The 21,771-nt window shown below is 38.8% G+C and overlaps 1 protein-coding gene across 3 annotated transcripts in view; it reads right to left on the bottom strand.

Annotated features, from left to right (window-relative positions):
- The window catches only part of DPP8 (dipeptidyl peptidase 8), a 64,706-nt gene that overhangs the window by 4,885 nt on the left and 38,050 nt on the right, over nucleotides 1-21,771 (bottom strand). For 2 of the 3 annotated variants that reach the window (XM_082737085.1, XM_082737084.1), the window contains exons 13-20: nucleotides 18,982-19,061; nucleotides 15,658-15,810; nucleotides 14,859-14,994; nucleotides 13,434-13,579; nucleotides 6,513-6,659; nucleotides 5,115-5,267; nucleotides 3,730-3,872; nucleotides 2,760-2,871 (exon numbers count right to left, since the gene is read on the bottom strand). In XM_082737085.1, the coding sequence (XP_082593211.1) occupies nucleotides 2,760-2,871; nucleotides 3,730-3,872; nucleotides 5,115-5,267; nucleotides 6,513-6,659; nucleotides 13,434-13,579; nucleotides 14,859-14,994; nucleotides 15,658-15,810; nucleotides 18,982-19,061 (1,070 nt within the window). Of the gene's footprint in view, nucleotides 1-2,759; nucleotides 2,872-3,729; nucleotides 3,873-5,114; nucleotides 5,268-5,883; nucleotides 6,070-6,512; nucleotides 6,660-13,433; nucleotides 13,580-14,858; nucleotides 14,995-15,657; nucleotides 15,811-18,981; nucleotides 19,062-21,771 lie in introns of those variants that run through there. The other variant, XM_082737086.1, reaches the window with a different exon arrangement.

The raw sequence follows: 21,771 nt of genomic DNA, 5'->3' as shown, positions 1-21,771 counted from the left end.
TAAATAAAATCTTAAAGGAATGAATGAATGAATGTCCTGTGGCGATACAATGGAAAGAAAGCAGAAAGCACTTCCGCTATAGGGTGTCTAAAGGAAAAGCACTTATGAAACTGAGTTGCAAGCCACACTGCCACTTCTTTCTTTTTTTCTTTCCAAGATTTTATTTATTTGACAGAGAGACAGAGAGAGGGAACACAAGCAGGGGGAATGGGAGAGGGAGAAGCAGGCTTCCTGCGGAGCAGGGAGCCCGATGTGGTGCTTGATCCCAGGACGCTGGGATCATGATCTGAGCCGAAGATAGAGGCTTTAACCCACTGAGCCACCCAGGCACCCCGCTGCACTGCCATTTCTTAAATGGAACTCCATTTTCAACTTGAAAGAGTGACATCTTGAAAGAGTGACTGGTGATACAGAGTTGGTTATCTGGCAAACATCTGCACAAAAATGAATGAAGTGAGCTTGTCACTTCAAGGACAACACTGATAGTATTCATCACCAATGATAAATTTTGAGCTTTTAAGTAAAAATTAGAATTCTGGAAGACTTGCATCTGCTACTATTAGCTCATGAGCCTCCCCAAACTTAAAGACTTTTCTGATGAGATCAGGGGTGTAATATTAATATATGCGATTTAAATAAAATAAAAAAAAAAGATAATGTAAAAAAATATATATATATGTGATTTTAAAAATACCATATAATGAAATGAATCAACACTGAGAAGACTGACCTCACACAGTGAACCAGTATCTTTCAGATGACCAATGTATATGTAAAAAATCCATTAGAAGAACAAGATCCAACAGATTTTAATGTAACATAGTATGACATGTTTTAGAAGTGGTGTCAGACTCCACACTAAAACTAACCTTTAAGAAACTAAGATCTGTCCAGTTTTGGTGTAGTAGCCAAGAAGAACATCCACAATTATCTGAAAAAGCTAAAATACTTCTCCCCTTTCTTAACTACATATTTTGTGAGGCTGAATTTTCTTCATATAATAGTTGCCCCTTATCCACAGGGGATACATTTCAAGACCAACAATGGATACCTGAAACAGCAGATAGTACCAAACCCTAAAGATACCGTATTTCTGCCCATACATACCTACAATGAAGTTTAGTTTTATTACTTACTCAGGCATAGTAAGAGATTAAAAACATAACTGGTAAGAAAATAAAACAACCATTAACAACATACTGTAATAAAAGTTACCTGATTGTGTGGTCTCTCTCTCTCTAAATATCTTGTACTACGCTCACTCATCCTGCAATGATGGGAGATAAAGTGCTTACGTGATGAGACTAAGTGAAGTGAGTAATAGGCCCTGTGATTTAGCGTTGGGCCACTAGTGACATGACATGATGTCAGAAAGAGGATTAACCACGCCTTCTTCTTCTTTTTTTTTAGAGAGGGAGAGAGAGTGTGGAGTGGGAGGGGCAGAGGGAGAGAGAGAATCCCAAGCAGTCCCCACATTCTGCATGAAGCCTGACATGGGGCTCCATCTCACAACCTGAGACCATGACCTAAGAAGAAAGCAAGAGTCCGACGCTTAGCAGACTGAGCCACCCAGGAACCCCAACAATCATCTGCTTCTGGACTTCAGTTGGCTAGGGTTAACTGAAACCTCAGAAAGCAGAACTGCACATAATGGGAAACTACTGTATACTTTAGCCAAAACAACACTTCCCAACAGACTGCGTTTGGAAGTAGATATGAGAATCCGGGTGTCTTCCTTAAGCCAGACATTAAAGGGATTTTACAAAAATGTAAAAACAATGCTATTTCTTTCTTCTTTTTGTATTTTGGAAAATAGCTTTTCTCCCCCACAAAAATTATTATTTGTGTTAATATGTAATAGTTGATTATTATTTTTTAAAAAGTATTTTTAAATTTTTCTATGTTTTGGGGATGCCTAGCTGGCTCAGTTAGAAGACCATGTGCTCCTGTTCTTGGGTTGTGAGTTCGAGTTCCATACTGGGTGTAAAGATTACTTAAATAATAAATAAACTTTAAAAAACAAAATTTTTCTTAGTTTTAATATGTTCTTTGAGAAATACAGACAGACAAAACCCACATAAACAAAAGCTCTTTGGTGTGCATAGGGGTCCTGAGACCAAAATGCTTGAAAACTGCTGCTACAGATAAACAGCTCATAGTTTATCTACATAAATCCTAAACGTCAACTGAGACATGAAACGGAAAAAGTAATATTTTTCACTCTTAGGAATAATAATCTGTGAAAGAAGTACAAAGGAGGAAAAAAATGAATAGGTTATCTTTTAAAGCCCTTTTTTTGAGTAATGGAGCAATGAAGGTGGTTAACCTATGGCTTTCTATTCCAATGTCAATATAAAAATTATAAAATTAAAATAAAATATAAAATTAAAAGACCATGTAAAGAAAAGAAAAGGAGGATACTGAATAGACTCCTGTCATTTTTTCCATGGTTACAAAGTGAAAGCAATTACAGATACACAAGTCATATAATCTAGTACTTAGCCCATATAGGTCATTTCTTAGCCCAACTTCAACAGAATAGGCCCATATTGGTCATATAAGCCAGTTCTTATCCCAGCTTCAACAGAATCTTATTTTTTACCCAACTAGAGGCGCTACTAACTATGGCTATGACTTTAGATCCCTTAAGGAGAGAGCGGCCACAGCTGAAAATTCAGCTTTACTCCATAGTTTATTATATTTCAAAGTAATCAAATCACTAATCACTACTTAATTCAATCAGAAAATAAAGAACTCACCTGTAAATCATATGGCTTTCCAGCCCTCACTAAAAAACTCAGTAATATACTGGTGTGTGCAAAATGGACATTCTCATCCAAGAATCCATGTAAAAGTAGTAAACGATTTGGTCTAGAGAAATGAAAGTATCACAGGATTAGGCAAAATAGAGTTCTTGGGAAAACCACTTAACTTCTTTGATCACAATTAACTATTAGTTACTATTATAGTTACGTAATATATACAACTATATATAGTTATGTAATATAAAATACAATTATATAAAGACATATATAACTATGTAATATAGTTAATGTTAATAATAAAGTTAACTTCCTTATACTATAATGTTAAAATAAGAATTCAATTTTTTAAAAAAAGATTTTATTTATTTATTTGACAGAGATCATAAGTAGGCAGAGAAGCAGGCAGAGAGGGGAGGAAGCAGGCTCCCTGCTGAGCAGACGGCCAGATGTAGGGCTGGATCCCAGGACCCTGGGATCATGACCTGAGCTGAAGGCAGAGGCTTTAACCCACTGAGCCACCCAGGTGCCCCAAGAATTCAGAATTCAACATTTTCAATAATAAATTTATAATACAGTAACCAGACACTACATGTAATGAAAAATTGTGTTTAATTTCTTACAAAGATATTGGCATATATCAATAATCATAGCACGTTCCTAGAGAAAGAAAAATCATAAACGTTGTCTATATTAAATATTTAAGCAGAAACATAATTTTTCACCTTGAAACAGTTATGTATTTAAACTTCTTTCAGCACAGTAATTGCTTCAAATATAAGCTGTAATAAAACCAGGTTATATGAACTGGTCTGTAATTCACCTTTGAGAACTAGTCATGCCATTTGAGTAGTCTATAAAATATTAGTCTTGGTTTTACAGTATTTGTAGTTTTCATTGTTATTAAAGACAAGTTTTAACACTACAATTTTAAATTTATAATCTTAATTTTAAAGCTTGAACTTACTCAGAGGGAAACTTTTCTGCTTGCATGGCCACAGATCCTAAGTAATAGCCCTGCTCATTCTGGTCAGGGTGGCCCATATAGCGTTCTGTGTAGCCTGTATCATAGAAGATCCACAGAGTGACTGGGGCCCCAGCAATAGCAACCTACAGAAGACAACAGTAACAATCAAGTGTGATCCAAAAAACAATGGCTAGCAATAAGAATGTGTAACTGCAAATTTATAGGCTTAAATTATCCTTAGGCTTTGGCCCCACAACTGGGGCTTACATGGTCTCAAGCAACTCAGAAAATCAAAGTGAAGTGCCAAGGTCAAGAACGTGATACTTTGTGAGTCAGTTAGCTTCATGCTCCACAGGCATGCCATATACTAAATCCTTAACTTGGGCTAGCTGAAATACACACGCGGGTCCCTTTGTTAAAAGGGGAGACTGAACTAGATAGAACATGTGAATGGCTCAGTGCAAACTCATTCCTGCTGCTGGGGAAAAAAGTGTGACAAGTCTCAGCTCTATATAGGAAAGTAGCCATTTCTTTTTTCTTTTTTAGCCTCTGTTGGCAATTCAGAATTTTAAACAATGAATGAAATATATTTAAGCACTAAACACTTTCCCCATTTTAAGGTTCCCACATAGTTTTATATTTAAATATTCTAATTACTTTCTCAACAGCTACAAGTCTGGGAAAATTATGGCAGTTTTCAGAGTTTATTTTGTGGTTATTATAAAGATTATCTGAATATACATGCAAAAGCAAAAACCCTATCATTTTCGTTCTTAAAATTATTTTTTACTGTAAGATAAAATCATGTTATTGAAATAGTAAAGAAGAAAAACATTTCATAATTGCCATTCTCTTAACAACTTTTAACATCTTTATGTATTTCCTTCCAGCATATTTTTCTAGGAAGTTATTTATAAAATTGTAACCATCATTTATATATTTAGTATGTTATTCGCTCAATAAAGATTTACTTAGGACCTACTATGTGCCAAGAATTGTGCTTGGTTACTCAGGTTACAGTGATATGCAGGGCACACAAGTCCCCACCCTCAGAGCTTGCAGTCCAGCAATTAAATTAGTAATTACAATTCTGTGTGTGTGTGTGTGTGTGTGTGTGTTTTACTAATCATGACTATCTCCCACAATCTTTGGCGTGTCTATAAATAGCTAACAACTGGCCATCAATTTGACAAGTGTTTTTTAATACATACATATAGATAGATATGTAAATATATATCTCACATGGCCGTTAGATACACAAATCTTAACATTCCCTCATATTGCAAACTCTGTAAACCTTCAGAAAATAGACACTTCCTCACATCCTTAATTGACAGAAAATTCAACCTCTATTGCAAAAAGAAATACAGTAGGAAGTCACATACCCTGAAGATATCTGACCTCTGCATTAATGCCATCAGGGAGAGGTATCCTCCGTAGGACCAGCCATGGATGCCCACACGATCTAAGTCAATGAAATCATATTGAGAAGCTAGATACTGGAGTCCTTCCACCTGATCATCAATTTCTATTTGACCCTGTCAAAAAAGGGAGAACATTTCACTGATTCTGATAAATAGAAGTCTCATTACCAGAGTGTTTTTAAAGCTGAAAATGGATTTTACTAAAAATACCTGTAGTTTTTAAAGAATTAATTATCAATTGAGATTCTGTTGCCCAAAAAAAAAATTGTTTTAAACTCTATTTAGAGATAGGGGCCTATAGTTTCTGTTGCTAGTCAGTCCTAGAGTTTAGTTACCCCTTAGTCACAAAGTTCTTTCCTACTGAGACCCAAACTGTCCCTCACTATACGGGCATTTCCCCCTTCCATTTGTTCTGTTGTCTGCTAAGAGGTCAGCATCTTCCTTGTAACAAGCCTTCCTATACCCAAAGACAAAAAATCAGCCCCCTTAAGTTGACTAAATTTACTTCTTTTTAAAACTTAATGCAGTAAAGCAGAAGGAATCACTCTTGAGGTCTTATCCTCCTATTTCCCCATCATCTACGTCTAGGAACTGAACATACACTACTTCGTTAATGTCCTATTAAGTCCTAATTCCTACCACCACCACCTTGTTTGTATTACTAGGCCTGCCAGTGCACACAATCTCACTTCACTGAGCCAAAAACAAAAATAAAAACAAAAAAACTTACATGAGAATACAACATAAGGTCAAAGAACTGGCTGTGGGAGAAAATCCCATGTCTTACTCAGCATGTCCAATACACTGGCAAACACAGTAACTGCCTTACTGTGTAAAAGGAACATCGGATTCTCATCATTTCCCAAAGCAGCAGAAAGGACATGGGGCATCTCTAAAAGGTAGCATTTAAAGCTTCCTGTAGAGAGAAAGAGGCTTGTCACAAGGAAGGCACTAACCAGTTGGTTTCTCTCTTCACAGAGGACAGAACAAATCTCAATTATTCCTCTCAATAGGGCACAGGATGCTGAAAACTATGGTGCTGCTTTCTGGCTAAGCTGGATATACAACATAGAAAGAAAGGGTATTTCTCTGTAAAAGTGGTTCTATCTCAGCTCCCCGAAGTTATATACAGGTAAACAGGTAGAGGTGAGCTAGACTACTGAATATCAAGTTGCATCTTCCCTCCCAACCCTGAACTCTAACACAGACACACACAGACACACACACACACACACATTCTCTCTCTCTCTCACTCATTCACAGCCCCTTTTCCCAACTTCCTCTCTCAGATTTCATACCAAACAATGAAACACAAAATGTAAATGTCTTTAAAAGAAAAATGTTTGTATGCTCACACACCATTTTGTATTTAAAGGCGCCTTCAAATTTAAGCCCTCGGTGACAGGATCCCCTGTTGTCTATCACTACAACCACATAACCCAGAGAGGCTAGGGTATTCAAGCGGAAATACTTGACTCCTTTAAATCGATTATTCACCAACTGCACCTGAGGAAGAAATACAACTTCAGTGAAATTTATTATATGGTAGTATAAAAAAGCATGAAGAGGCAGGATGCTGTGGAAAGTAGAAAGCTTGAATTTTTTGTATTATTTTGCTTTTAAAATAAAATTTTATTTTCTTGTAGCAAGAACACATCACAAGATGTACCCTCTTAACAAAATTTTAAATGTACAATACAGTATCATGAACTATAGGACAACGTTGGACAAATCTCTAGAACTTATTCATCTTGCATAATTGAGACTCTGTACTAGGCGATTAGCAACTCTCCGATTCCCCCTCTCCCTCATTCATTTTTAAGTTAACTTAAATTTCTCATGTTTATGTTGTTCCTTTTTCTTTTTCAACTTTACAGTCAAGGTCCAGGGGAATTACTGAGCAACTATAGACTTTAAAACCAAGATACGCATTACATACAAGACAAGAGATTTAAACTGCCCCATAGAAAAAGGTACTAAAGGGGCACCTGGGCGGCTCAGTGGGTTAAGCCTCTGCCTTTGGCTCAGGTCATGATCCCAGGGTCCTGGGATTGAGCCCCGCATTGGGCTCTCTGCTCAGCAGTGAGTCGGCTTCCTCACCTCTCTCTGCCTGCCTCTCTGCCTACTTGTGATCTCTCTCTCTCAAGTAAATAAATAAAAATCTTAAAAAAAAAAGTTACTAAAATCATTATTGCTACCCTGAAGAAGTGTGTCATTCAAATGACGGAGACAAGGATATTAAGATCATTTTTCTTTCCTACAAGTCTCTTCTGGGGTTGTCCCTGACCAGTAGCAGAAAAATTTAATATTTTAATGAAATACTGCGACCAGTTCAGTTTCCTTTTTCCTGTTATACAAATCAGTGCAAAAGGTAGGATAATTCTTAAACCACTTACCACACTATCATGCTTCAAAATGACTGAGAAACTAAACACAAGTTTAGTGCCTTAACAGAAATAAACTAGAGAAAAGAGGGGGCGCCTGGGTGGCTCAGTGGGTTGGGCCGCTGCCTTTGGCTCAGGTCGTGGTCTCAGGGTCCTGGGATTGAGTCCCGCATCAGGCTCTCTGCTCAGCGGGGAGCCTGCTTCCTCCTCTCTCTCTCTCTCTCTCTGCCTGCCTCTCTGCCTACTTGTGATCTCTGTCAAATAAATAAATGAAATCTTTAAACAAAACAAAACAAAACAAAACTAGAGAAAAGAGGACTACTTTTTTTAAAGTTTTTTATTTAAGTAATCTCTACATCCAACATGGAGCTTGAACTCATGACCCCGAGATCAAGAGTCACATGCTCTTTTGAGCCAGCCAGGTGCCCCTAAAAGAGGACTTTATTTATATATTTGACATAGAGAGAGACACAATGAGAGAGGGAACACCACCGGCAGGGGGAGTGGGAGAGGGAGAAGCAGGCTTCCTGCAGAGCAGGGAGCCCAATGAGAGGCTTGATCCCAGGACTCTGAAGGCAGATGCTTAATGACTGAACCACCCAGTCACTCAGAGGACTTTAATTAATACAGAAAAACTTAGAGAAGGTTAGGGTTTGGTGGACATGAAGACAAACATTAAACAATGACAAAGAAGATTCTGGCAAAAATGAAAGAAGTTTTCATGTTGCTGTTTTTTTTAAAAAGATTTTATTTATTTGTTTGACAGACAGAGATCACAAGTAGGCAGGGAGGCAGGCAGAAAGAGGGGGAAGCAGGCTTCCTGCTGAGCAGAGAGCCCAATGTGGGGCTTGATCCCAGGACCCCAAGATCATGACCTGAGCTGAAGGCAAAGGCTTAACCCACTGAGCCACCCAGGTGCCCCTTATTTTGTTTTTTAAAAATTTATTTATTTAGAGAGAGAGTGAGTTGGGGAGAGAGGAAGAGGGAGAGAGAGAATCAAAAGCAGACTCCCCCCCTGAGCACAGAGATCTATGCAGGGCTCTATCTCAAAAGCAGGGCTCAGTCTCACAACCATGAGATCATGACCTGAGCCAAAACCAAGAGTGGTTAAGAGACATTAAGAGACAGAGCCACGCAGGTGCCTTAAAAATGAAAAGTTCTTTTCCTGGCTGAAACTAACAGGAAAACCAATTCAGCAATTTAAGTAAGAGTCAACACCATCTTCACACAATAAATACATACTGAGCATTTATTAGGATAGACTAGGTTGTGCATGCTATGTGTAAAGAATCTTCTCTTTTTATGTAGAGATTTTATTTACTTATTTGTCAGACAGAGAGAGAGGGCATAAGCAGGGGGAGCAGTAGGCAGAGGGAGAAAGAATCTTCTCTTTTTGAATTTCTGGATATCCAGTACCTCTGTAGCAACTGCGAAACTGGTCTTCCTGTTTCTACTCTTGTCCTCCTACAGTCTATTCACACAGTAGCAGAGGGATGATTTTAAAATGTAAATTACATAAGACTTTATAGCTTATCTCCCTCCAACTGGTAAAGAGTTTAGACCTTATTCTAAAATCCTTACCATTGCCTTTTAAGATTTTACATCATCAGGCCCTTGGCTATTTCTCTGACCTTACCTAATACCCAATCTCTACTTGTGCACTATACTCTAACCTTATTATCAGCTATACCAACTTGATTCTAATCCCAGGACCTTGATATTTACTGTTGCCTCCATCTGGAATGCTCTTCCCTCAGATCTTTAAGGTGATTCACTCCTCATCTTACGTACATACCCTCAAATACCTTCCCTGAACTTCCTACCAGAACTCCCATTTTAGTCTCTTTGCCATCCCCTTTCCCAATAATTATACATAGCACTTTCATTATATTAAGTTACATCATTTATATATCTAGTCATTTATTATTTCCCTCATTAAACTCCATGAGGGTGGGACATTAGTCCGATTTGTTTGCTACGGTATCCTCACAGCCTAGAACAATAGCCACATAATAGGAACTCAATGACTTTTTGCTGAATAAATGAATGAAATATGGAGATAGGAGAATGATGTCTTCACTTTTTTTTTTAAATTTTTTTTTAAAATTTTAATTCCAGTATAGTTAACAGTGTTTTCCCTTTCTCTCTTGGGAGGAGGGGCAAAAAGGAAAGGAGTTGAAAAAAGAAATAGTAGGCACAGAAGACAAATATGAATATTTAAAGAAAACAACTTCCGGGTCCCTTCTGGGTGGCACAGTCCGTTGGGTGTCCAACTCTTGGTTTCTGCTCAGCTCCTGGTCTCAGGGTCCTGGACCAAGCCCCATGTCTGGCTCTGTGCTCAGCAGGGAGTCTGCTTGAGGACTCTCTCTTCCTCTCCCTCTGCCCCCCTCCTCTCCGCTCCCTGCCCCATGTGCTCGAACTCACTCTCTCTCTCTCAAATAATTAAATCTTTTTTTAAAGATTTTATTTATTTATTTGACAGAGAGAGATCACAAGTAGGCAGAGAGGCAGGCAGAGAGAGAGAGAGAGGAGGAAGCAGGCTCCCTGCTGAGCAGGGAGCCTGACATGGGGCTCGATCCCAGGACCCTGGGATCATGACCTGAGCCGAAAGCAGAGGCTTTAACCCACTGAGCCACCCAGGTGCCCCTCAAATAATTAAATCTTAAAACTATTTCACTTCTTTGCCTGTTTTCACACACAAAATTGGCCCAACTGCCTGATACGAACATGTGCCCCAAGAGCGAGTGTTTATGCCTTTGCAGCCAGAGATCTGCTATTTCTGAAGTAAGGTACTTAAACATAATGGCCTTTGCCACTGAGAATTCAGAAGTCTCCTTCAGTACCAGTTCTACAAAACCTGTGTCCTGCTATCCCTCAGCCCATTTTCTTGTTCATTTGTATTTATAAAACAGTGTCGAGCACATACGAAACATCACAAGGATTTGTTAAATAAACATTTAAAAACATACAGCTGTTATTAATAAAGAGTTCAAAGAACTAACCCTAGATGACTTTAATCAGATATATTGGCTTTTCTTGGATTTCACTTTTGTCCAACTATAGACATTGCTACATTTAGTGACAAAGTAATTCACTTCATGTTATAAATTGTGACACTGTTGCCAATCAGTAGATTCCCACTTTGACCTGAATATACACCAAGAAGGAACATGATTTGGACTAATAATTAGATTTAATCAAAAATTTATTTTTAGGGGCGCCTGGGTGGCTCCATCAGTTAAGCAGCTGCCTTCGACTCGGTCATACTACCAGGGTCCTCGGATCAAGCCCTGCATTGGGCTCCCTGCTCAGCAGAGCCTGCTTCTCCCTCCCTCTGCCTGCTACTCTGCCTACTGTGCCCTCTATCTCTATGTCAAGTAAATAAAAAAACCTTTTAAAAAATATTTTTATTTATTACTATTTTTTAAAGATTTTATTTATTTGACAGACAGAGATCACAAGTAGGTAGAGAGGCAGGCAGAGAGAGAGAGGAGGAAGCAGGCTCCCCGCAGAGCAGAGAGCCTGATGTGGAGCTCAATCCCAGGACCCTAGGATCATGACCTGGGCCGAAGGCAGAGGCTTTAACCCACTGAGCCACCCAGGCGCCCTATTTACTATTTTTTTACTTGAAAGAGAGAGCAAGCACGAGCAGGGGGAGCAGCAAAAGAAGAGGGAGAAGCAGGTTCCCCAACCAGCAGGAAGCCTGATGCAGGCTCAATATCAGGATTCTGGGATCATGACCTAAACTGAAGGCAGATGCTTGACCAAATGAGCCATCCAGGCACATGCTGTGGCTTTTAAAACATAATTAGTAACACGGAATAATGTAAAGGAATCCTTTAGTCTTAAAGATCCACATAACCAGTTCGTCTTAAAGTGTATTTGTCACATATATCATATATCATTTCTTCACTGGAAAGGAGAAACATCCTTCTTACTCACTTCTTACTTACATAGCCTTAATATAAAAATAATATACCAGAACATGTAAAGCTTTTGAGAGTGTCTTATAATGTCTTTCTTAAATTTCTTTGTATTAAGCCTTTATTTTTTAAGTATTTATTCATTTGAGAGACTATGCAAGTAGAGGGCTAGGGCTCGAACTAATGAATCTGAGATCACAATCTGAGCCAAAATCAAGAGTCAAATACTTAACCAAATGAGCCACGCAGGCACCCCAAGACTTTTTTTTTAAAGTTTACAAAGATTTGGCTTCAAGTTTTTAACAGAAGGCTAATTTGACTATTTATAGTTTTGTTTATCATTTATGTATAGATGAGTATAATACAAATGTGAATCATGTTTTGTTTATAAAACACACTTAATGATGGCAAAGTGATTTAACTTGATCTATGACTGTCATTGCTGAGATTTTGTGGCTTATGCAGTTATTTTGCTTTTATGTTATTTTTTGTATGTCTTTTTCTTTTCTATTTTTAAAGTACTACACCCAACGTGGGGCTTGAACTCATGACCCCAAGATCAACAGTCACGTGCTCTGCTGACTGAGCCAGCCAAGGATCCCTACTTTTTGGATGCCTTAGCATCCAGATACCTTTCCAGATATTGATTAACTGGATATAATTATAAAGGATATTTATGGAGGAAAGAACTGCATTATAAAAACAGGATAACTATATTCTATTTCTTTTTTTTTTTTTTTAAAGATTTTATTTATTTGACAGAGAGAGAGAAATCACAAGTAGGCAGAGGGGCAGGCAGAGAGTGCGAGGGGAGGAAGCAGGCTCCCTGGGGATCATGAGCCCGACGTGGGGCTCGATCCCAGGACCCTGGGATCATGACCTGAGCTGAAAGCTGAGGCTTTAACCCACTGAGCCACCCAGGCGCCCCCTATATTCTATTTCTTTAAGGCCCCAACAGTAAGATAATATAATCAATAAACATTTTTTAAAAGTGCCAATTAACGAATGCACATACCCCAAATACCTTACTCTGATAGTCAACAAGATTTACTTAATATTCACATGCTAAAATTTAATCAAGAAAAAGGAAAATTCAGGTGTAAATTTCTTATTTAAATGCTGAATGGTACTGTAGCAGTTGCCTTACTGAGATGGTAAAAGTATTCTGGTCTGCTTGAGAGATACAGACTTAGAATGAAGAGATGGAATTCAGGCTACCAAGTCTTCTGAAAATATCTATTAAAACTCTTTTTATTGGGGCGCCTGGGTGGCTCAGTGGGTTAAGCCGCTGCCTTGGGCTCAGGTCATGATCTCAGGGTCCTGGGATCGAGCCCCGCATCGGGCTCTCTGCTCAGAAGGAAGCCTGCTTCCCTTCCTCTCTCTCTGCCTGCCTCTCTGCCTGTTTGTGATCTCTCTCTGTCAAATAAATAAATAAAATCTTTAAAAACAAAACAAAACAAAACAAAAAAACTCTTTTTATTTACCAAGACAGTTAACTACTTAATTTCACTTCCCAAACAAGTTTCTTCTCTACATAAAAGGTAATGTATTTATCTGCTGACATGAATATTCCATTCCCCATGACAGTTACAGTCCTACTGTAAATTAAGAAACTGACACTGCTTTATAAATTAGCCATGTAACAAAACCCAACTTCTAAACAGGAATTAGAACACAAGCCAAAGTCAGTAACAGCAGAGGCCCAACAATGCTCTTAACTTGAACTGACTAGACATTTAAAAAACAAAGCACCTAAACACACTCACATGTATATATACAAATATGCCCACCTCAAAGGTGGGTGGGAAGACAGGCGAAATGAGTGATGGGGATTAAGGAGTCCAGCTGTAATGATGGGCACTGGGTGATGTAGAGAATTGCTGAATCACTATACTGTACATCTGAAACTAATATAACAGTATATATTAACTATACTGGAGTGAAAATTAAATAAAATAAGGAAATACACCCACCTGAGGACCACCATATATGAACAGCACAGTGGGGTATTTCTTTCCAGGCTGTAGATCATGAGGTTTGTACAGCATCCCATACAACGTAAATCCAGTAGTACTTTCAAAAGAGAAAATCTCTGGAGGGGTGTAGTCAGGAAGAGGACCTATGAGGAGATAACAAAAAAAAAGTACATAAAAGGAATTCTTATGGGAGCTCTGCAATCTGAGAGCAAGGACAAAAAACCATGATCCCACAACTCCCCTCCCCTCCAAATAAATGACCATCCCCCTTACAGGTGATAAGAAATTACTCAAGAACATTTATCTTTAAGAAAGAAAATTAAATGAACATTTATATTAAATTATTTCAACAAGAGGTACACAATAATCTGAATAATCCTTAGAGCCTAGGAGGTGTTTAGATACAGAAGTATACAAACACTTTGTGCTTGGTTCAATGTAACTTAATGATGGTTAAGCCATATATCTGACCAGAAACTGGAAGCACAAATTTAACTCAGTTTAACTTGCTCACAGCAGGTGCTCAATAAACATTTGTTTCTGATCACCAGAGAGTAAGCCTAACCAGGACCCAGAAAAAAACGAAAGTGATGATCAGTATTTGGTTTAACAAAGCTATACAGACCTGTCCTAAGTCTCTGTACACTGGATGATGTCACAGTCTAAGCAGAGATCATCACCATATTACAAATCTACCTGCGGACACTGGAACATGCGCTGTGGTTTTGCACTAGTTTGTTAATCCCTCAGGAGCTATTCATGAAGAAAAATGCTTAACAGGAAAAAGGATTTGATACATAACATTTTTTGTTTAAGAAATCAAGCATTTAAAAAATAGGTAATTCACAGTGCTATTCACTCCCTATAGAACAAGTGTTCTATCTTTTATTAAAATGGCCACTGTAAGTGCTTAAAAAGTTAAGAAAGCTACCAGCTCGTTATTCCCTGAAGCTGCAGCTTCCCTGCTCAGTCTTATTAGTTCCATGTACATTTTCTTCATCTGTTTAGCTGGGAAATTACCCAAACATGTGAACAAATCATTTTTTAGCTGATATTGTGACTATTTTATTCTTATTTTCAAAAAAGCCCTCCAGGGGCATTTGGCTGGCTCAGCTGGAAGAGCGTGTGACTCCTGATCCAGGGGTCATGAGTTTGAGCCCCACAATGGGTGTAAAGATTGCTTAAATAAAAATAAAATGAAATTTAAAAACTTCAAAAAGGCTTCCAAAAACCTGCTCTTGCTTGGAATGGGCAGTAACCCATCTTATCTGGTGGTTGATAGAACAGGAAGGGTGGGATCAATCAGAACTCAGAAGCTCAGGGCCAAGTGGTGGTGAGAGCTGAGAAATGTGGACCTATGAAATGGGTTTAGTGTACTTATATACAAATCCTGCATAAAATTGGGTTCAGGAAAATGAGTACCTGCTGAATCCAAAATGGTGGCCCAAAATTCCTTTGTTTTGCAAGTTGGGTCATCTTCAGGACTTGACAGCTTGTAAAGGGACACACAGTGTGGGTTCTTCTGGTTACTATACTTACTTATAAAGAAGTCACAATGCTAGAGAAAGGAGAAACAATTACTTTTTCCCCATGGAAAAATAAAAAGGTGCTACATCTGTCCTGGTGCTAGAGCAGGAGTACGGTTAGAGTTGGACCATTTATGTCCATATACAATGCTGAAGTTAAGAGTAGACTTTTTGGGGGTGCCTGGGTGGTTCAGTTCGTTTAGCGTCAGCCTTAGGCTCAGGTCATGATCTCAGGGTCCTGCGAGAGCACCACATTGGGCTTCCTGCTCAGCTAGGAGCCTCCTTCTCACTCTCCTCTGCCCCTCCCCCCTGCTTGTGTGCACTCTCTGGCTTTCTCTCAAATAAACAATTTTTTTTTTAAGGTAGACTTTTTTTTTTTTTTACAGAGAGAGAGAGATCACAAGTAGGCAGAGAGGCAGGCAGAGAGAGTGGGGGAAGCAGGCTCCCCATCAAATAGAGAGCCCAACGTGGGGCTCGATCCCAGGACCCTGAGATCATGACCTGAGCCGAAGGCAGAGGCTTTAACCCACTGAGCCACCCAGGCGCCCCTAAAGGTAGACTTTTTAAAGTTTTTCCTCAGAGGATCAGACTTCAGCAGGCCAATTTCACTGATTTTTACATTATTCTAAAAAAGTATGTCAAAAGCAGAAGGTTTTTATATGATAGGAAACTCTTTTCCAACAGGGACTTAATACCTGGCTGATACAGCAAGAGTGGGAATAGCCACGGTCGGTCAGCCTTGTCACCTCTCCAGGGTTTACATAACTGACCACGTATAGGTGATGTTCTAAAGGAGAGTCCTTGGTGCCTTCAAAATATACCAGCTTCCTGACTTCATCAACCTGGATCTGTGAAGAAAAAAAAGAAAAAAAAAAAAGAAAAATCAGTGCTAGCAGGACACTGGCCAGCTTAGTAATTCAACAAACAATTCCCAATTTTATTTAGAATCATTTGAGTCACCCTTTGACTTGTGCCTCTTAAAAAATTTTGCCACCAATGTTAATAAACCTGAGCTGGTTTTGCTTATGACTTTTACCTAAGAATAGATTTTGTCCACAAGGAAAAAGGACATTTGAATTGCATGCTATTGTTAGTTTCCTATGTGGTTGAAACTCTCGCTTTTCTTAAAATGCGAGAGTTATTTCATTAAAATTACAACACTTTACAGGGAAAAAACATACCTATATCGCAGCTTAGGTCAACCATTCATGCATATATGAGTCTAATTTTAGAAACCTGCATATTTCTCAGTGCAGTATTATCTTAGGCAATACTTTTTTTGGTTTTTCTTTTCTTTTTTTTTTTTTTTACAAACTTACAAAAGTACTTTATCTATGGGGTTGGGAAGTAACAGAACTCAATTACAATTTTAATACTGGTATAGTTTAGGGGCACCTGGGTGGCTCAGTGGGTTAAGCCTCTGCCTTCGGCTCAGGTCATGGTCCCAGGGTCCTGGGATCGAGCCCCACATCGGGCTCTCTGCTGAGCAGGGATCCTGCTTCCCCCCCTTCTCTCTGCTTGCCTCTCCGCCTACTTGTGATCTCTCTCTGTTAAATAAATTAAAAAAAAAATTAAAAAAAAAAATACTGGTATAGTTTATAAATAAGTATGGATAAAATCTTTTAAGTCTTCGGGCACCTGGGTGGCTCAGTGGGTTGAGCCTCTGCTTTCAGCGCAGGTCATGATCTCAGGTCCTGGGATTGAGCCCCACATCGGGCTCTCTGCTCGGCGGGGGGCCTGCTTCCCCTCTCTCTGCCCGCCTCTCTGCCTACTTATGATCTCTCTCTCTGGGTCTAATAAATAAAATCTTTAAAAAAAATCTTTTAAGTCTTCACTCAGAACTAAAAAAAACTGTAAGTAAACTCACAGCTGAAGTCATTTAATATTCTTCACAAATTATAGGAGTCTAAATAAATGGCTTTTATTGTCCCTTTAAAAAATCTTCTACCAGTATACTCAAACAGTGTTTAATGAAATTCAAATTTTTTTACACAGCAAAGAAAACAAAGATACATTTCCAAAAGCAAGTATTTTAAAATGCCACATTTTCTCCAAGAAGTTGTTTCTTCATTATTAATTATATTTTAGCAGATACAGGTATAGAAAGAAACACAGTTGAGATTAAGTAGCGACATATACAGAAAGGATACAAGGGAGAGGAAATGCCAGAACAAACATTCATGAAGTTTCACAGGCATGTGTCAATCTGCGCAAATGGTTAGGATAGGTTCTGCTCTTGACCTAGCGCTGACCTTTCAAAACTGGAGAAATTACTGGTTAATTTCTCCCCTGATTTAAAGGTTCTTTCTTTGCTTCAAGTGACTACTTTTATTAAACAGAAGTATCAGAATCACCTTGAGAGGTTTGTTAAACAAACTGCTGGGTTCTGCCACCAGAATTTCTGATTCAGAGAGTCTGGAGTGGACACAAGAATTTACGTTTCTAAAATGTTCCCAGGCGATGCTTACGCTGTGCAGCTGGTCCAAGGACCATACTTTGAGAACCACTCTCCAACACTGAGGAGAACATAGGCTTAAAAGGCTCAAAGCTTTACCCAATTACTGCCATTCGAAATCTTTGGGTGGGAATAAGGTCACTGGCAAAAGCAGAGGAAAATGTAACTTAAAAAAAATAAGGCCAGGGGCACCTGGGTGGCTCAGTGGGTTAAAGCCTCTGCCTTCGGCTCAGGTCATGATCCCAGGGTCCTGGGATCGAGCCCCGCATCGGGTTCTCTGCTTAGCAGGGAGCCTGCTTCCTCCTCTCTCTCTCTGCCTGCCTCTCTGCCTACTTTCGATCTCTGTCAAATAAATAAATAAATAATATATATATATAAAAAAATAAGGTGAGGATAGAGGGGATATGGAAGAGTAAGAAAGAGAGACACAAACACATTACATAAGTAAGCATGACCGAAAAAAAAGGAAGAAAACTAAATAAGAGTCTGATCTATGTAAATACAATTCTGTGGGTTCCCTCAGTATTATCCAACCATTACACAGCAGGAACTTTACAATAGTATAATTTTTTATTATCCACAGTAAGACTGTTCTCAAATGATAATAACATCCAATTTCCTTAGACAGAAAAGATATATTTGGATATGTAACCAGAAGGCCATGTGAGACTCTCAGTGGACATTAGACTTTAATGGTTACTTGTGATATTCTAAAGTTTTTACCAATAAAACCAAACCTGAAGCCCAGATCTTCACTTTTTCTCCTTTACCACCTTGGGGACCAAGTGACTTCTATAGCAGCCAGTACACATAATCCTTTAATAAATCTCCAAATCAGTTTGAGGAAATCAAAGGCCTTCCCTAAATCCTGGTAGCATATACATCAACTTAACTGAATGTATCACACACATAAAGGGTGGAGTTCTTAGAGTTCTCAGGAAACTGACCACCTAACTGAAAGTACAAATAAAACACAAGGTACTATAAAAGGCAAAAGAAAAAATAATTAGACTTCATTGAATTGCTACAGAAAGCTGCATGCTAAGAGGAAAGAGGGTGGGTTTTCCTCCTTTTCCGCATCAACCTGCACTCTGTGTATATGTCCACCACTCTTTGAAGTTGCTGGATAGAACTTTAAATTTGTGAGATAAGATAAACAGGTAAGTGAAAGAGAAGCACTACCTCAGAAGTAGTAAATGCAATTTCTAAAGTAGAAATGACATGAGCCATCCAAAAGAGATACAAAAATAATTTTCAAACAATATCTCAACTTACAACTTTGGCAGACTCAGAAAATATGGACCAGCCCTTTTCTTATTAAGCAGCAACACTATATTTGAAAATGGTGAACCTAAGTAACCAGAACACGTTGAATACCAGGGCTATAAAATGGGTGATTTATAATTTAAACTAAGATTCTTCCTTTCTAAAACTTGAGTTCTTCTAGGCCCTAACTTAATATTGTCAAAACACTGGGGTCATATGAAGTTGTACTACAGCTTTTTTATACTGCATAAACACAGCAAATGTTGACCAAACATATCAGGAAAATAAAAGAGCATACGTTAGATCCATGCCGGCCGAGAACTTCCCATTCACCACTGGTAATTGCTATTTCCTCTTTGACAGGACACTTGAAATCACCTAAAGATAAACATAGTTATCATTCAGCACTCTGTATCAGACTATAAGCAAATGAAACAACAAAGAATATTACTCTAATATTACTCTACGTTAAACAATTCAAGTTATATCTGGGATAATAAAAATGTTTTGAAACTAGACATAGGTGGTGACTGCACAACAGTAGGAATGCCACTGTTCATCTTATTTTTCTTAATGTTTTAATTTTCATAAAAAAGTAATCTCTATGCCCAACATGAGGCTTGAACTCAAGACACTAACATTAAGAGTCATATGCTCCACCACCTAAGCCAGGCAGGTGTCCTGCCACTATTCATTTAAAAATGTTTGTTCAGGGTGCCTGGGTGGCTCAGTGGGTTAAGCCGCTGCCTTCAGCTCAGGTCATGATCTCAGGGTTCTGGATCGAGTCCCGCATCGGGCTCTCTGCTCAGCAGGGAGCCTGCTTCCCTCTCTCTCTCTCTCTCTCTCTGCCTACCTCTCTCTTCGTCTACTTGTGATCTCTCTCTGTCAAATAAATAAATTAAAAAAAAAAAAAAAGTTTGTTCAAGGGATGCCTGGGTTGCTCAGTCGGCTAGGCCTCAGACTCTTGATTTCAGCTCAGGTCATGATCTCATGGCTGTGAGACTGAGCCCCAAGACAGGCTCCACACTCAGTGGGGAGTCGGCTTGAGATTCTCACTCTCCCTCTCCCCCTTGAACCCTCCCCAACCATAAATATAGAAATCTGTAAAAAAAATAAATAAATAAAATGTTTGTTTAAAATGTTTATTCTATAAATGAAACAACTTGGGACTGGGAGGGAGACAAACCAAAAGTGACTCTTAAATCTCACAAAACAAACTGAGGGCTGCTGGGGGGAGGGGCATTGGGAAAAGGGAGGTGGGGTTATGAACATTGGGGAGGGTATGTGCTATGGTGAGTGCTGTGAAGTGTGTAAACCTGGCGATTCGCAGACCTGTACCCCTGGGGATAAAAATGTATTATATGTTTATAAAAAAAAATAAAAATAAATAAATAAGTTAAAAAATGTTTATTCTAAAGTGGTTAATTTAGTGTTATATGAATTTCACCTTACTTTAATAAAAGTCTATAGTTAAATTCCAAGTTATGAGTCTTCACAATACAATGGAATAATGGTAGAAGGATCCCTGTAAATCAAGTAAAAACAGCAAAATAGCTTATTTTTTCTTTTAAGATTTTATTTATTTATTTGACAGACAGAGATCACAAGCAGGCAGAGATGCAGGCAGAGAGGGGGGTGGGGAAGCAGGCTCACCGCTGAGCAGAGAGCCCAATGTGGGGCTCGATCCCAGGACTCTGGGATCATGACCTGAGCTGAAGGCAGAGCCCCCAACCCACTGAGCCACCCAGGAGCCCCAGCAAAATAGATTCTGATGGCAAAGCGAGAAAAGAACTCAAAAGCAACTGTATTCCTAGACCTAGAAGTCTAATGGGTTGGTTGACAAGGCATTTTCTCTAGAAATGCAATGAACTACTTAAAAAGCCACAAAAGAAAAATTTTTATACAATTGTTCCTCATATGCCAAAAATAAACTGGGTATTACCATGGTAAATGCCAACATGTCCCATTTGTCTTTTAGAGATTCTGTCTGGGTAAAGACAACTCTCTCGGTGGCTGGTGGCCGAAGCAGGAGGTTAAAAAATGGAAACCATTTCTCTTTGCCTATTAGCATTGTGGGAAGAGATAGACAGGGATAGACTCACCATAGATGGTGAGATGGTGAGATGGTATAGGAGTCTTAACTAGGGCCCCTATAAGGTTAAAGAAGTTGATTTATTTTTTCTTAGACATAAAAATTCAACTTAGTACTTTAAATTTTATGTCCAGGAAATCTATGTAAGTATTACTTGATATATATATGAAACAAGTACTGATTGTTTCACATTATAGCCACTTGAGGAAGAAGAGGGAAGAGGAAGATGAAGTGGCATCAAGGAAAAAGGAAGATTTGGAGCAAGAAAGTCTAAGAAGAAAGGAGTGGAAGGGAAAGAAGAGGTACATAAACTGAGGGGCCCAGAAAGAGATACTGAGAGGGAACAAAGAGGCCAGGCTTTAGAGACGAATGTTAACTTCCTACATTCTTCAAATTTTAAATTACACAATTTTAAGTAATCAACATTTTGTCACTGTTTCCCAAATACTGTTTTAGTTAATTAATTACTATTCACAGCTCTTTGACCTGTCTTCATCACTAAAATTTCTGGAGGGTGCCTGGGTGGCTCAGTTGGTTAAGTGTCTCCCTTCAGCTCAGGTCACGATCCCAGGGTCCTAGTAGCGAGTCCTGCATTGGGTTCCCTGCTCAGTGGGGAGTCTGTTTCTCCTCCTTCCCTGCTGCTCATGCACTAAAATTTCTGTAATTTCTTAAGTGAATTTAATTTATCAACAATAGAGGAGCTGGTAAGGGCAATGTCACACTAAGGGTCAAGTTAAACTAAGGCTCTCAAGGAAGAAATTCTTTGCCTTGGATATACAAGATCCAGTCTGCCTTAAAAAAATTAGGCCGAGGAAAGGAACAGAGTCATAGGCAGTATTTATTTTGTCAGTCCTAAGATGTAGCTCACGTTTCCCAAATAAGAAGGATATTTAAAAGGCCTTGTTGAGAAAAACACGCAAAGTTTTTGCAAAGTTGGCGAAGGATTCAAACAGACATTTCTCCAAAGAAGACATAGAAATGGATAATGACAAATGA

This window comes from Mustela nivalis, assembly GCF_964662115.1.
Source record: "Mustela nivalis genome assembly, chromosome: 6".
Classification (NCBI taxonomy): domain Eukaryota; kingdom Metazoa; phylum Chordata; class Mammalia; order Carnivora; family Mustelidae; genus Mustela; species Mustela nivalis.
The sequence above is the reverse complement of the archived record's forward strand: the minus strand, read 5'-3'. Positions and strand labels throughout refer to the sequence as shown.